General features: G+C 37.8%; 1 protein-coding gene across 2 annotated transcripts in view; it reads right to left on the bottom strand.

The window, feature by feature from the left end:
* TNNI3K (TNNI3 interacting kinase) overlaps nucleotides 1-16,662 on the bottom strand; it is a 339,724-nt gene that overhangs the window by 215,574 nt on the left and 107,488 nt on the right. For both annotated transcript variants that reach the window (XM_027971210.2, XM_042249786.1), the window contains exons 8-11: nucleotides 14,974-15,118; nucleotides 14,783-14,887; nucleotides 10,194-10,288; nucleotides 9,417-9,566 (exon numbers count right to left, since the gene is read on the bottom strand). In XM_027971210.2, the coding sequence (XP_027827011.1) occupies nucleotides 9,417-9,566; nucleotides 10,194-10,288; nucleotides 14,783-14,887; nucleotides 14,974-15,118 (495 nt within the window). The remainder of the gene's footprint in view (nucleotides 1-9,416; nucleotides 9,567-10,193; nucleotides 10,289-14,782; nucleotides 14,888-14,973; nucleotides 15,119-16,662) is intronic.

Genomic DNA, 16,662 nt, shown 5'->3' with positions numbered 1-16,662 from the left:
ATTTAATAAAATTTATTAAAATTAAAAGGAAAGTACAAATGTTATGATTTCCCTATAAGGTTGTCTGTCAGTCCCTACCATTTCGTCCTAGAAACAATGAATGTTGTTCACTGGTATGAGAAATTATTTTAAGAACACAGAAGAAAGCTTGCCATGAAAATCACTTTAAAAACTAGATCTAAAGAGTAATGGTGAATGACATCAGTGTTAAGACCTTCTCTGAATTTCTGACTGTGAGGCCCTGTGGGTCTGAGATTAAGTAGAAAACATGGAGATTTGATCTTGATAAAGAAGCCAAGAAATTCTTATTGATCTCATATGTACCACATGTCCAGGGCATCAAAAGAACAGTTTGGACCTTCTTTATACCTGCCTCAAAATATAAAACTCTCACAGCAATGATATAGATGGGGCTTTGCTCAATATTTTGCTATTCCCCCTTATATTCAGGTTAAAAACCCATTTTCCAGAAACACTGAAAAGTGAGATCAGAGGATGGCTCCTGATGTTTGTTTGCCCTTCAGCGGCTCATTTTCCTCCTGACAGTCCTGGTTCCTCACACTGTCAATAAAATCAGATGGAACAAAAATTTCAGACTTGTGACATGTTCTTCTGACATAAATCTGAAAACTGATTTAATTTGATATCATGAGAAAGAGAACACACTCCCTGTTTTCCCCATGATTCTTGTTCCTTACCAAGAATTCTTGTTCCTTATTCACCAGGACCAGACAGAATGTTGCTAGTCTTCCTTTATCTTGAGATAAGACTCCACAAGGATGAACACTTTTGGCAAAAGAATATTTATACAAACCATTTAACATTCCTCTTTCCTCTTCTTCCTCCCTTTGCACTTTGCCTTTATTTCTCCTTCCTTTCTCTTCCACACATATTTATTGAGTGCCCATTAGAGACCTGCTCAAAGAATATCTTTCCAGGGAAGCCCTCTGCGACTTTCTCATTTTAATAGTATCCTTGAACTTTATACTTGCTATGATGTTTCCTTTTTATTTTATTCTTAGCACTTATTATTATCTGATAGTTTCTATTTGTTATCCTTCTTATGACATGTCTCTTCCGCTAGAAATGCAAACTTCTTAAGTGTAGGGAGATATTATCTCTTTTGCTCACTATTTTACCTCAGTGCTAAGTATACTGTCTATCACATATTAGTTTTGTGACACAGATTTTTGAATGAATGAATGAATGGCACAAAGTACAAGAGTATAATGTTGAAACAGAAATGCCCTTTACTCTTGTAATGTTGTGTAACAGAAAAACATATATGTATACATATTCACTGTAAATTTTATGTATGTTGTATAGTATGTATATATATATATATATCTTTTATATATTTTGTTTAGAATACAAATATTTTGGTTTAGTCACTAAGTCATGTCCAACACTTTTGCAACCCCATGGACCGTAGCCTGCCAGGCTCCTCTGTCCATGCGATTTCCCCAGGCAAAAATACTGGAGTGGGTTGCCATTTCCTTCTCCAAGGGTCTTTCCAACCCAGGGATCAAATCTGTGTCTCCTGCATTGGCAGGCGGATTCTTTAGGAAGGAAAGGCAGAAGATGCTGTGAGTGTGCATAACAATGTTATTTAAAAATAGGCTGGAGGGGTCAGGGAAGTGTTCCTCAAGGAATTGTCTTTTAAGCTGAACTTGAAAGATAAGCATGAGTTATTAAGCACAAAGGGAGAATAAAAGCATTCTAGCCAGATAAAAAGTTTTGCAGTTCCAATGAGTAGAAAGAGGAAGTTTATTTAGAATATTCTTTAAAATCTTTTGCCTATTACTTTGAGTATTAGAGTTGTGCAGTTAATACAAAAACCTACAATATTTAAAAAAAAATCCCCACAGAGAAAACAGATATCAGTAATTAGTGTTCTTGAAAAGATCAGCTATATTATGACTGATTGTATGCCATGTAGTGAGATACCTAATAGAATGTTATGACTGAAATCTCTCCTCATTCTCGATTTCACGTCAACAAATGTGTATTGAGCAGCTATTAGGAATCAGTCATTGAATTAAGGTTTTGGAAGACAGAGATTTATAGCCCAAATGTTTGTCCTCAGAAAGTTATGGGGAATAATGTTTCAACCAGAGACAGAAGTATGAATATGGCACAATAAAACAAACGGATATGTGTACTAGGCTGGAATGTCAGGGGAGACTTTCTAGAAGACAGGATCCATAAACTGAGTCTTGAAGGCTAAGCAGAAATCAGAAATTTAAAGTGAAGTGGAGTAGGCAAGGTGGAAGGGTATAGTGAAAGAGAGAATGGCATGAGAAAAGATTTAGAAAACTGTAATAACAGGACATGTGTAGGGAGGAGCAAGTAATTTTGCATTAGCTATAGCGTGAATGGGTTTCCCTGGTGGCTCAGTGGTAAAGCATCCTCCTGACAAAGCAGGAGATGCAGATTCAATCCCTGGGTTGGGAAGATCCCTTGGAGAAGGAAGTGGCAACCCGCTCCAGTATTCTTGCCTGGGAAATCCCGTGGACAAAGGAGCCTGGCAGGCTCTAGTCTATGGGGTTGCAAAAAAGTCAGACATAAGTTAGCGACTAAACAACAGCAACATAATGGGAATAGACACTGTCTTACAGGGTTGTTGTGTAGATTTAATGAGATAATGCAATTTGGAATATGCTTGGCATAGAGTGAGCCTCAGTGAATGTTAGTGATCTAAAGAATATGATGATAATTGTAGCATGTGGTTCACTCATGTGACAGGAATGACTGGATATGATATTTGAGAGGTAGGAAGGGCACAGAGTATGCCATCATAACAAACTGAGGTAATGATAATAAACTGGGACTTTTTTCTATAGGGGAGAGTGTGTCAGTGAAGGAGTTTAAGCTAGGGAGGGATATGGTCCTATTTACACCTTGGATACATCTTTCAGATCACAGTTGGAAAATGGAATCAAAGCTGAAGACAAAAAAGAAAAAAAGTAGTTATAAGGTGAATAAAATGGATCAGGAGAAGAAGGAAAAGGTTATGGACTAAAACAGTGATAGTAAAAAAAATAGATTCATACTTATACTTCATACAATACTTATACTTCATATAAGTATGAAGTAAAATGACAAGACTTTTTGATTGAATGGATGTGGGGGAAGCGAGGATGAAGGAGAAACAGTAGTCAAGGATCAATCCAGATTTCTGACTCAGGTGACTAAGAGAATGGCAATGCCATTCAATGACATCATGAATAAGGGATATGGTAGGAGACCCTGACTGATGAAGGAAAAAGAAGACATTAAGTTCAGTTTTGGGCTTGTTGAGTTTTATATGCTCCTCAGATATCTAAGTATAGGGATCCAACAAATCAGATGGTATAATGGTTTGAAAACATAGCCATAGAATCTTATAATTCTCCATGACTGAAGGGGGGCAATCCTTCTGGAGTAGAGAGACTTGGAAATCTGTACTAAAATTTTAAAATATTATGTTATATATTTGTATGCAACTACACATATTAGGGGGCTTCCCAGGTGGTCAGTGGCAAAGACTCTGCCTGCCAAGCAGGGGATGCAGGTTCAGTCACTGGGTCAGGAAGATCCCCTGGAAAAGGAAATGGCAACCTATTCCAGTATTCTGGCCTGGAAAATCCCCTGGACAGAGGAGCCTGGAGGGCTACAGTCCATGGGGTCAGAAAGAGTTGGAAATGACTGAGTGACTGAGCATGCACGTATACATATTAGAACGATGATTTTCAGTTGCTTAACATTTTGATGACTGATCTTCAAAACTTCCTGCTATAGTCCTTAAATTTTAAGTTTTCAGTGAATGCTACTATTTGTCATAAATAAGAAATATATACACAACCAAATAACACAAGTGATTTCTATATTCTGGTTTTGGCCAGTGATATCTGGCTTCATGAAAAGGTTTAAAAAGGATACCCATTATCCTAATATGTTAATGTCATATTTCTTCCTGGACACTAGTGCATATTGTAAATTAGGAAAGATTTTGAGATTTTAAAGTTTTGTGGAGCAAGACTGTATCTCTTCTGTGCATTTAATAATTCTCAATATTTTTTATTGAGAATCTGTAATCCAAACATTATTTCTTATTCCTAACCCATAGCAGAATTCTGTAAAGTAGTTATTAATTTATTTAAATTTGAAGATTAAACCTCAGAGGGATTAAATAACTTGCCCAAGGTCATTCAATAATAAGTATGGAATTTGGACTTAGATTTACTTGATTCTAGAGTAAGGTGGTTAGGTTGATCTGTGTCATCAGACAAACCTCTGTTTGGTATTAAATTTCCACCAAAGAGCTATGTGGTTTGAGCCAGCATGACTTCACACCTCAAAGTCACAAACATTTTATCTGTAATACAATTGTAATACCAATTTAAAGGATTATTTTGATAAATAAATTATATATATATGTATATATATATATATGCATGCATATGTGGGGCTTCCCAGTTGGATCTGTGGTGAAGAACCCACCCGACAGTGCAGGAGAGGCAAGAGACTCGGGTTCGATCCCTGGGTTGGGAAGATCCCTTAATCCACTCCAGTATTCTTGCCTGGTGAATCCCATGGACAGAGGAGCCTACAGACTACAGTACATGGGGTTGCAAAGAGTTGGACACAGCTGAGCAACTGAGCATGCATGCATGTACATATGCATATGTAATAAGTGATTAACGAGTGTAAAGTTCTCTGCTACTAGTTGTATTAATGTATACATTTTCACATATAGTTATTATGTTTCAAAATTTTTTTGTATTGTCCCCCTACTAGAATAAAGGTTCTTCCTATTCTAATGAGAGCTACTGCTGCTGCTGCTGCTGCTAAGTCGCTTCAGCTGTGTCCGACTCTGTGCGACCCCATAGACAGCAGCCCACCACGCCCCCCTGCCCGCCCCTGGAATTCTCCAGGCAAGAACACTGGAGTGGGTTGCCATTTCCTTCTTCAATGCATGAAAGTGAAAAGTGAAAGCTGGTATTATTTTATTTATTTTTTTAAAGAGACAGAGTTAACTAAACATGTAGAGAGAGAACCAGGAGACAGAAAATTACACATAGAATTTTAAACACCACCTAAACATTCTGTTTATTCCTTCCTCTACCTCATCCCGATCCACCTTGGCATAATAAACTATGTTTATTAAACTAAGTAACTAAACTCCAAGTAGGTAAGAATTCAACATAGAAAAAGACTGAGAGTTTATAAACCAAGGATGAAGATTTATCAAAAAATTTAATGAAGTCACTTCTCCTTCCTTCTACTCCTCCCTCACCCTTATCTCTTAGTTATTTTTTACTGGCTGAAAACTGTAGAAACTCACAACTATAAGACTTCATTACTTTTAGAGAATACACTATGGTACGTTTACTATAAATAATTCACACCATACTACACTTGTCAAAAGGAATGAACAAAGTATATATCATGGTAGAGGAGCCTTGATTTTTATTGTTTTTGCTCACTTACTCACTAATTTTCCAACTGCAGCTCCCTGTCACTGTGAATTAGAGTAGTTCTGCTATATACAAATATTGTATTCTGGGTAATTAGATATTGGAATAGGAGCCTCTGTAAATTACTTTAACTGGTGTCAGTACTGAAGCAAATAAGAAGTTTTTAGTTCTGTTTCTGGTTTGGGTTATTTTCTGACCCTAAACAGCCTGACATAAAGGAGTGCTTTTCTTTATCAAAAGCAGCCTTTTCAAATCTAACTGCCAGACACACTATTGAGCTATGTGTTCAATTCTAATTGGCTGAGATCTTTTCAATTCGGCAGTTTCATCTTTAATGCAATGGATGTAAGATTATGTGTGGCTCTTTTCAATGAGTTTTCCATACTGGTGATTAGGGCAGAGGATTTGAACATAAGCAGGCTGCTGGCTATTTCTTCTGGCCAATTTAAATTGATTTATACAAGTCCTTTGTACCCCAGGGGAAGGGCAGAACAAATCCCAGTGAGTGAGCCAGATATGGCTACTCTTAGAAGAGTAAAAAAGAAGAGGGAGGACAGACTGGGGAGAGGAAACACTAAGTACTGTAAAATTGGAGCTCTGAGCAGTCTGGCAGAGAAATATTGAAACTTAACCAGTAGGCTTCTGTATAGAACCAAGGTCACTGGGAAAATTATTTCCAAGATTGATTTTGATATATTTAGGTTAAAAGGACTATGTAAATAGAAAATATTCTTTATACTTGATCCCACAGGGAGCCATAGTGAGCAAACTCTTTTCTAAAAGTATTCTAAAAGACAGTAGATAATTATTTCAGAACTCCAAAGCAGCTGTATATGTGTGATAACAGAATAGTAGAGTGGGTCAGCTAACAATTTTGTTTCGGACAGATGCAAAATTGGCCTTAGAATCATTCATAGATGAGTTCTGTTGAAAAAGTCTCCTAGTTTTCTGTTTCGAAGGTACACTAGGAGGAGCTATTCAAACAGGGCACATCCAAAAGCAATCCTTTTCAAACAGATAGACTCTGGTTATAAAGCTCTTTTCTGGGTTTTCTCCTTTAAGGACTGGATAGGATACAGGCAAACCATGGTGGGGTCACTTCTATTATACATCATCTCTATTTCAGGAAGAAAGAACTCCAAGTTAAGTTTTAGTGCTTTTTCAACTCCATTTCCAAGCAGCTCAGAAAATCCTTGGTATGCCAGATCAATTAATTTGGTGACTCCCTCTCTGAAGGAGAATGTAAACTATTTATCCAAATAAAACAGGGACAGTGCACTGAGGACAATATTTTAACAATGAAATGTCAATCCTCCCTGAACACATGAAAACAAAGAAACCTTTCTCTAGCAAGAGAAAATAGCAACAGTTTTATTTTGTTGCTTTGACTTGCTTTGCCCTAGAACATATGCAAAACATCCATCTGTCTCCTGAGTGGTAACATTCAATTTGTTAAAATTCATAGTAATAATGAAATGCAACACTGATGCCTGCCACATTAGTTGAACAAATAAGGGTGACAAGTATGGCATATGTTGCAGAGACCAGTGGGTAAATCCTCTAAGCTAAAGGATTTTTGCTGTTGTCTTTTGGTAGGAAATCTTAGGAGCTTGCACAATGATTCAAGGTTTTATAAAGTGTAGAACTCCACAGAAAATAAAAGCAAAGCCAGTTTTCAACCATCGTTCTCAATCAACTAAAAACAAACAAAGCCAAACCCTGTGAAGAGCTGGCTGCAGCAGCTATTTCTGAGCTGTCTGCCGGAAGACTAATGCTTTGTAAAATCTTTCTCTGAAACTCAGATTTCTTGAAAGGTGTTATCTGAGAATCATTGGAATTAATGCAACATAACTAGAACTTAGTAAGGCCTCTTGAGGTTTAAGAACAAATAAACTTTTTCAACTGACACACAAATACAAAACTACCTGGACATCCCTTTATACAAATTAGAAGGCAGTTACACCTAACAGAAATGTGCATAGATATTCATCAAAAGATATGTATGTGATATGTACATGTATAACAGCTGTGTTCCTAATAGTTCTCAATTATCCAAAAACCCTGAAACAGCAGAATAAATAAATTGTAATACAGTTAAAAACAATACCATAAAATAAGAATGAATGATCTGGAGCTGTATGCAACAATATGGATGAATCTTGCAACTCACTGGGCTAAACAGGTCGGACATTAAGACGTACACATCACAGCATGCCATCTATATTAAGTGCATGTGTGCATGTTCAGTTGCTTCGGTCGTGTCTGACTCTTTGTGACCCTATGAACTGTAGCCTGCCAGGCTCCTCTCTCCGTGAGATTCTCCAGGCAAGAATGGGTTGCCATGCCAAGTGATCTCCAGGCAATCTTCCTAAACCTGGGATTGAACCCGCATCCATATTAAGTACAGAAAGAGGTAAAGCTAATCTACGCCTCAAGAAGGCAGTGATACCACTTTTTGGTGAGTGAGCTGAACACAATGTGAGTGGGGCTTCCTGGTGTGGATCATGTTGTTTCTTCATCTGAATGCTTAGTGAGTTCAGTTAGTGAAAATTCTTTGAGCTATAATGTGCAGACATGTGTTTGTGTGTGTGTGTGTTGTGTGTACCTGTATTTATACAATACTCAAATAAAAAGTAAAAACATAACAGGCCTATATCTTAACTCATGCCTTGTTATTCCATGTCTTTTCACTTTTCTTTTTTGTAGAGTAACTTGTTTATCATTTCCTCACTAGCAGTCTTCAGACCTATATGCTTTTCTTTCTCCTTGTCTATGTGCTTACAATAGCTCTCTATTTCTATCCATCAAACCTCATCTCTCCTTTCATTAATGGACTTTCATGTCCTACTTCAGACAGAAAATATTTTAGATCACCTTGACAGCCTAAGAAATCTTCCAGTTTAGTAACTGTTCTTGTAAGCATGGTGTTCTAATACTTAAAAACATAAGAATACTTCTTTACGTACTTTGAACATCCTAATAAGGCAATGCAGACATCAAAATCGGATATATTTTACAGTATTTAGTTGTATCTCTCTGATTTCAATACTATTCCATCTCACCTGAAGATTTAAACTCTGTTTATGTGGTTTATGTAGAGCTCGCTTAGGAGGTATAATATATCTCAATAAAAATGACAAAATCATATTTTACCTTCTGTTTGTCTCTAGTTTCCTTTCCCTTAAAAGGAAAATTTATTAGTTTTCATTTTCATTCTTTATTTATGGACTACTACTATAACCACTACTATCATTGCCAATATGCCAAGTATTAGGTGTTTATTTTGTGCCAGTCACTGTGATAGGCAATTTGCACATATTATCTCATTTAATCCTTACAATCTCATGAAGTTGCTACTGTCTTCATTTTTTCAGATGAAAAAACTAAAGTTCAGCAAGTATAAATAACTTGCCCAAGATCAGCATTATAGTTTGATTTAAGCTCCATGTTCTTCCAATCCAAGCTTTCACCACTTTGAGCTCAAATAAGTTTATACTTAAGCACTGAACATTGGTTCCCTTACTTTTTCAAATACAGACATTGTTAGCAGGGTTAGATACGACAAATATGCATTCATTCTTTCTTTGCATTAATTTAACTTTAATAATTCAAATCCACATCCAAATTCTTCCATATAAGAGGTGAAGACTAGCTCTATATCTCCAACAAAGTAATTAACGTTGCCTATCACAATTTTGTTTCTCCAGGCACTAGAAATGTGACAGCTCCTTCTCTCTTCAAAATGCCAATGCCAAAAGTGCCCTCAGCTCACCTGCAGCCCTGGAGTTGCCTTCCCTACTGTACTCTTTGATCCACATTCCTAGTGATTCAAATACAATCTCCAAAGGAAATAGGAGTATACAAGTCATGGAAGCAGAAGAACTACTGATGTAACGACGTCAGCAGTGCTCACAGCTCAGTGTTATCACTACAGCAACGCAATGGTGAAACATATACCTTTTTCATAAGCCCACATCAAACACGTCTGCTCATCTTTTTCCCCACTAGACCTGCTTGGATCACAAGCTACCAGATTCATATCAGCTCCATTATCCAGGAGGAACTGGACCAGGCGAATGTGGCCATGGAAGCAAGCAGCGTGCAGCCCTATAATAGAACAAGAATGGAAATATGAAAGGAGAAAAGGGAAGCTGAACCCCAATTTTCAAAAGATAGTCATTACCACATAATAGCATTGTTGCCAGATAGTCATTACCACATAACAGCACTGTTGCCAGAGATATATAACCAAAGCTGAGTTCTCTGACAGATAATTAATTCTATCTTTGAGAAAAAAAGACGTACTTTAAAGAAGTATCTGGTTGATATATAGAGAGACTACCTTTTGCTCAAGCACACTTTTTAGTATTTTTACATCCACTGTAATTACCAGAACAAACATTAGCATCTTTGTATAAATCAGAGAATAAAGACCTCAAACAAACAAAAAAATTTTTTTCAGCAGTAAACCAAGGGTAAGACAGTGCGATCAGTGTGTTCCTGATGCAGGTCATAATGGATGCATTGACTGTAAATACTTTTGCACAAAAATGAAACTGACCAAAAGTCAGTCTGTTTTCTATTATCACCATGCACCATCAATTTAAAAAATGTCATTGATAAAATATTCCTTGTCATTGGGGTTAACCACTGCCACTGCTCCTCTCCCTCTTGACCATACTTCTCTTGAGCATTAATATGCATCAGAAACTGATGTTCTCACAACAGTCTTACCTGTGTGTCCGTCCCTTCCTTGGTGGTTGATGCTTATGACATTCTGATCAAGAAGAAATTTAACCAGGTCAATGCTCTTGCCATAAGTACAAGCACTGCAAAGATATAACAGGGGAAATAGAAGGCCTCTCTTATGGACTGAATGTGTGCCCTCCAAATTTAATATGTTGAAGCTCTGACTCCCATAACCTTACAATGTGACTATAGTTTAAAGAGGTATAATTTACAGAGGTAATTAAGTGAAAGTGGATTAATTAGGGTGGGCTGGGCCCTCATCAAATATGATTGGTGTCCTTACAAGAAGGAAAGATTAGAAGATTAGGGCAGGGACAGGAGGACAGCTCATGAAGAGACAGAAAAGAAGGTGACCATTGGCAATCCAAAGAGAAAGGTCTCAGGAGAAACCAAACCTGACATCTTGATGTTGAGTTTTCAGACTCCAGAACTATAAGAAGATCAATTTCTGGTGTTCAAGGCATGGTATTTAGTTATGGTAGCCCTAGAAAATTAAAGCAGCCCTGATTTACCCAGGCTATTTTAGATGCTGGTGTTTACATAAGAGTGCCAAAAAGCCAGAAAAGAGAGAAGGAGGAAGGGAGAGAGAAGCAGGGGTGATAAGTAAAAAAAAAGCACAGAAAGCAATACAATCCTGAAGATTCTCAAAGATGAGCCTTTAAGAAAAGAGCTGTATAAAATTTCTAGGATTTTCTTATTAATTATTAAATAGTTCTTATGATACGACTTCTTTTCTAGGCGTTCTGCAAGGAAACTGAATGGAATGAAGGAATCCAGGAAGGTTCTGAGAAATTTAAATGAAACATTACACTTGTGATTACCTCTGAAGCAGGAGAGACAGCCCTGTGAAATCTGATGCTAATTCCAGGTAGGTAGTGTCAAAAATAATTTGAACTGGAGGACACCCACTCAGTGACTTCAGAGAACTGGAGACCTGTTTGGTGTAGAAAACCCTTATACGCAGCTGGTATCTTATGTTTGGAAGTGAGGTATTGTGTGTTATGGGACAGTACAGAAAAATAGGGATTTTTCCTTCCAGGTTTGTTCCAGAAGAGGTCATTCACTGAGTCTTACTATTTCCTCTTCCTGGGATGACTTTGCCTAAATCCTTTTGTTATCATAGATTCTTATTATTTTCTTTAAATAAAATGCCACTATTTATCTAGTTGAACTGATGTTCCCTCTATGAAGTCTTCTCATGAACCAAACGTTGAGTTCATTGTTATCTCCTCTGCTTCCTTGTTAGATCAGTTTTATGGCGCTTTTCATATTGTGTTATGATAATGGACACCTGTGTGTGCTTTGATGCCTTACAACAGAGTTTCCTTAAGGAGGGAAGGGATTGTGTCATGTCAATGTTCCTACCAGCGACAACACAATATAGCTCCTTAATAAGTTTCTCTTGAATAGCTGAGTGAATAAAAAGTCACTATTAGTGTAATAGATTCTATCACCATTAGTTATTTGTTAATAGGACTCTTAACACTATACTTTTAATGTTTGTCTGAATTCCCTCATTGTTTCCTTTCAAAGTAACTATTTACAGGAAATGATAATTTCTGAACATACATTTTATATATATATATATATATATATATATGCAAGTGTGTATACAAATGTGTGTACATAGAGCATATGAAAACAATAACAGAAATGTACCGAGTGCTATGTGCAAAGCACTGTGATTTGTACATAGAAAAAACCATAATTGTAGTGAGCTCTTCATGTAAAAGTATTTCTTATAAATATATACTTAAAATGAATAGAATATTAATATGTTATTCCTAGTAGCCACAGGATTGTACAAAATAAAACAATTGAATACATACTTTTAACTCACTTCACTAATCTCCTTATATGCAGAGTACATCATGGTGAAATGCCAGGCTGGATGCAGCACAAGCTGGAATCAAGACTGCCAGGAGAAATATTAATAACCTCAGCTATGCAGATGACACCACTCTTATGGCAGAAAGCGAAGAGGAACTAAAGAGGCTCTTGATGAAGGTGAAAGAGGAGAGAGTTAAAAAGTTGGCTTAAAACTCAACATTCAAAAAATGAAGATCGTGGCATCTGGTCCTATCACTTCATGGGAAATAGATGGGGAAACAGTGGAAACAGTGGTGAACGTTTTCTTGGGCTCCAAAATCATTGCAGATGGTGACTGCAGCCACAAAATTAAAAGACACTTGCTCTTTGGAAGAAAAGTTATGATCAACCTATACAGCATATTAAAAAGCAGAGACAATACTTTGCCGACAAAGTTCCATCTAGTCAAAGCTATGGTTTTTCCCGTAGTCATGTATGGATGTGAGAGTTGGACTGTAAGAAAGCTGAGCACCAAAGAATTGATGCTTTTGAACTGTGGTTTTGGAGAAGACTCTTAAGAGTCCCTTGGACTGCAAGGCCATTAAACCAGCCAATCCTAAAGAAAATCAATCCTGAATATTCATTAGAAGGTCTGATGCTGAAGCTCAAGCTCCAATACTTTGGTTGCCTAATGCGAAGAGCCAACTGACTAGAAAAGACCCTGAGGCTGGGAAAGATTGAAGGCAGGAGGAGAAGGGGATGACAGAGGACTAGGTGGTTGGATGGCATCACCGACTCAATGAACATGAGTTTGAATAGGCTCTGGGAGTTGTTGATGTACAGGGAAGCCTGGTGTGCTGCAGTCCATGGGATCACAAAGAGTCAGACATGACTGATCGACTGAGTAACACCACTCATATTCTCCTATGGACAATCTTCTGAAGGTGATGATAATCCTCAGATTATAACTGGTTTCAGTGTGTGCACAGAGTAGCAGAACGATTCGAAAACTAGACTGAGGTGTCAGCCTCCATAAAAATGACCTATTGGAAAAAGTGGACTTGAGTACCTCACAAATATCAGTTCTCCCGATTGCCCCCTTTAGGGACAGATTCCATGGTCCACTTTGACTGAAGGCATGATCTAATGAATTCGTGCATCTGTTCTGTGACAGAATGTGTAGAAAATAGGCAAAATATTTTGGTACTAGATCATGAAGATACATAAAAACACAGCATTTGGAATTAGTCAGGCATTTAATTAGAGCAGGTGATGGCACCCCACTCCAGTACTCTTGCTTGGAAAATCCCATGCACGGAGGAGCCTGGTATGCTGCAGTCCATGCGGTTGCTAAGAGTCGGACACAACTGAGCGACTTCACTTTCACCTTTCACTTTCATGCATTCGAGAAAGAAATGGCAACTCATTCCAGTCTTGCCTGGAGGAGAATCCCAGGGACGTGGGAACCCTGGTGGGCTGCCATCTATGGAGTCGCACAGAGTCAGACACGACTGAAGCGACTTAGCAGCAGCATCAGCAACAGGCATTTAATACGTAATTTTCTAGCCATAAGAATCTTTGGCAAGTTAGTTTTCTTGAGCCTCGATTTTCTCACTGGTAAAAAAGGGATAGTATATCCAACTTCATACAATGGTGATGAGGATTAAATGAAATAATGGATGCAAATCATCCAGCACATATTCACTGTTCCATAAACAGAAGTTGTCTTCACCTCGCCTTTGGCTGACCTCTTTGCCTGGTAAGACAAATCTGGAAAACCCAAGTGAGATTTGACACGTTGATGCCTGATGCAAAAGTATAAGCTTAATTTTAGTTCAGTATTAATCAGTAGTTAGTCTCTCATTTCTATTATTCACCAGCAAGGTACAGACACTATATAAATAACACATTAGTCTCAAATACATGTTTTAGGTGTTACAAACCAGCCGAGAGATCTGCAATATGTAGGTGAATGTATCTTATATTCAAGGTTTACTCAATTTGAATGACTACAGTTTTATTTAATAAGCAAAACAGTAGCCTGTTAATGAGTGTTTTAAATTATATGAATATCTGCCTTCCTTTGGGACATTTTAGGGACTTATGCCTCTTGAGTTTTTATCAGCCCTTTTCTTCCCTCTCTCCTTTTCTTTCTTTCTTAGTCACAACTTTTCCAAACCTAGATGTTCCTTCAGTGTGCTTTTCCAGAGCTCACTCTAAAGGACTCTAATGTATTCCCAGCAAGGAGTTAATGCCTTCTTATGTATCTCGGTGGCCACCCTGACTAAGCTCTTACAGGCTGACAGATGGATGTCTTAGATAGGTAGATACATTTGCACATAAGGTTTAAGTGGTAAGGAAAAAAATGTCACTTTTGATGCTGATGAATTCTGGTAATGAGATTCTTGTCGGAGGAGGATTATGGGCACTGCTCCTTTTGGCAGCTTTCTGCAGAGTGGAATGGAATAGAAGCAATATGCTTACAGATGTTGACATGCCTGTTGCCTTGGCAACATCGGCCCCTATCTTTGTAGCTGCTGCCAGCAAGGCAGCATCTGGCTCCAGCCCCATCTGCTGTACTGACTGCAACATCTGCCTCTACCTTTTCTTCCGTGCATCTAGCTTGGACTTCCTATCCTCTGCCTACCCTCTGCTCTTGCTCTCGGATTGTAACATCTGCCACTATTCATTCTTGCTTTACGTACACGACTTCTGGTGTTGACGAGTGTTCACTTAGTGGCAATTGTGCTTAAATATTCCTTTACCTGTGAAAAGCTGTTTCACTGAAGATGTTTTCTTTAGTCAGACTTTCTATTCCTGATATTTGAATGATTTCCTTGGCAACTTCAAATTTTCCATTGTAGCATGCCCTAGAGATAAAGAAAATACTTTGAGAATAGTAGGAAGGAACACACACTATACCTGGAGTACCTATGGAATGATACATAATACTCACAGGTGCAAAGGGGTGTCTCCATAGATATTGACGGCATGTGGCTGAACTTCTAAGTCACTCTGGAGCAGGTACTTCACTATACTGTGATGTCCAAAGCGAGAACAGAAATGGAGTGGAACATGATCTTCATTGTCCTGAGCGTTTACTGTCATCAAAAGAAAGATATGTTTTCTAGAATTCTCTATTTCTCAACCTCCTCCTGTGTAGTGTCAGGGACTTTTCTAAGTACCTAAGAGACTCCTGGGAATTGCCAATTAATGACAACAATAAAGAAAATTAAGTGCAACCGATTAAAAAAGTTATACTTCTCTTCTATAGCCCATTACCACATTAAGCAGGCTTTCTTCTAGCTCTCATAAATCTATGGAACACTTCTAATCAAATCTGCCTTGCACAATGAAAGAGTGCAGGAAACTAGTAAGTATCTAAAAGGTACTCATGGCCTTATTTCTACAAGTATCACTGTTCAAACTGATTATACTTCCACCCCTCATGGAAGATGTAAAAAGTTCAGACTCTGGACAGAGCATCATTTTCCCAAATATTGGCCCAATATATTAGCATGAGGCCTAGCATGCTGTATGTTTATAGTGCTATTTAGGAGGTTCTGATATTCCCTCAACTGAAAAATGTTATACTGTAATATATAAAACATGGTATAATGAAAAGACAACAAGTGATTCAGACCTCATTAATCGTTACCCAAGACAAGTGTTTAACATTAACTGCAGTTTTAAATTGTCCAATTGGTAGTGATCATTTGACTTTTCCTTTGTCCAGTCCAGCCTTATAACCTCTTCTGACATTTGGGAAATTCCCTATGTTGAAAGTACTAACTAGATGCCAAAATCACATTTTATCATAGAAGCTGGAAAAATGCTTTCCAAGTCTCCTTTGCAGTTAGGGCACAGGTTTAACACAGGGCGACCATATGTCCCAGTTTAGTGTTCTGATGCTAGCATAGTTTTTAATAGCAACACTTTCACTCTCAACCATGCCATGGTTGGAAGCTTATCTGCAGCCTCTTCTATTCAACACGTTACTTCAGACTCTTACATCAGAGCTGATGACATATAAAAGCAGAGTCTCTTCTGTTTTGGGAAAGTAGCAGTGGTGGAACAGCTCCATCTAATTTCCAGTAGTAGTGTTTCCAGCCACAGACTGGGTACCCTGCATTGTTGGTGCCAGAAACACAAGGGCTGGTGTGTATGTTAGTAGGGGTGGAAGTGTGCCTTCAAAGGATTAATTTTGGGGGTGTGATTCTGGACACCATTTCTCTCTGTGAGAATGCCAAATCCAGTTTTTTGCTCTGTTCTGGGGAAGATTCTACGATAATTGATATCATTTAATATATTTCCTTCATGCTTAAATCAACAAGCGTTAGTTTCCAAATCTGGCAAATAACACCTGACTGACACAATCATTCCTCAACAAGTAATAAATGATCAATATGCACCAGGCACTGTGCTAAGTGTTGTGGATATTGATTTCTTATCAGTTGATGGAATAACATTGTTGGGCAGCAGAAATGCTGAAAGGATTAAAGGAGATAATTTCGGGAAAGCATCTAGCATGATGGCTGTCACATATTAGACATCTAATAAAAATGTCTACTTTACCTTTTTACTAATTTCCCTCTCAGAAATTTACCAAATGCTAAGGCCAATAAGGTATAAACGCATAGAGTCT

This window comes from Ovis aries, chromosome 1, assembly GCF_016772045.2.
Source record: "Ovis aries strain OAR_USU_Benz2616 breed Rambouillet chromosome 1, ARS-UI_Ramb_v3.0, whole genome shotgun sequence".
NCBI lineage: Eukaryota > Metazoa > Chordata > Mammalia > Artiodactyla > Bovidae > Ovis > Ovis aries.
The sequence above is the reverse complement of the archived record's forward strand: the minus strand, read 5'-3'. Positions and strand labels throughout refer to the sequence as shown.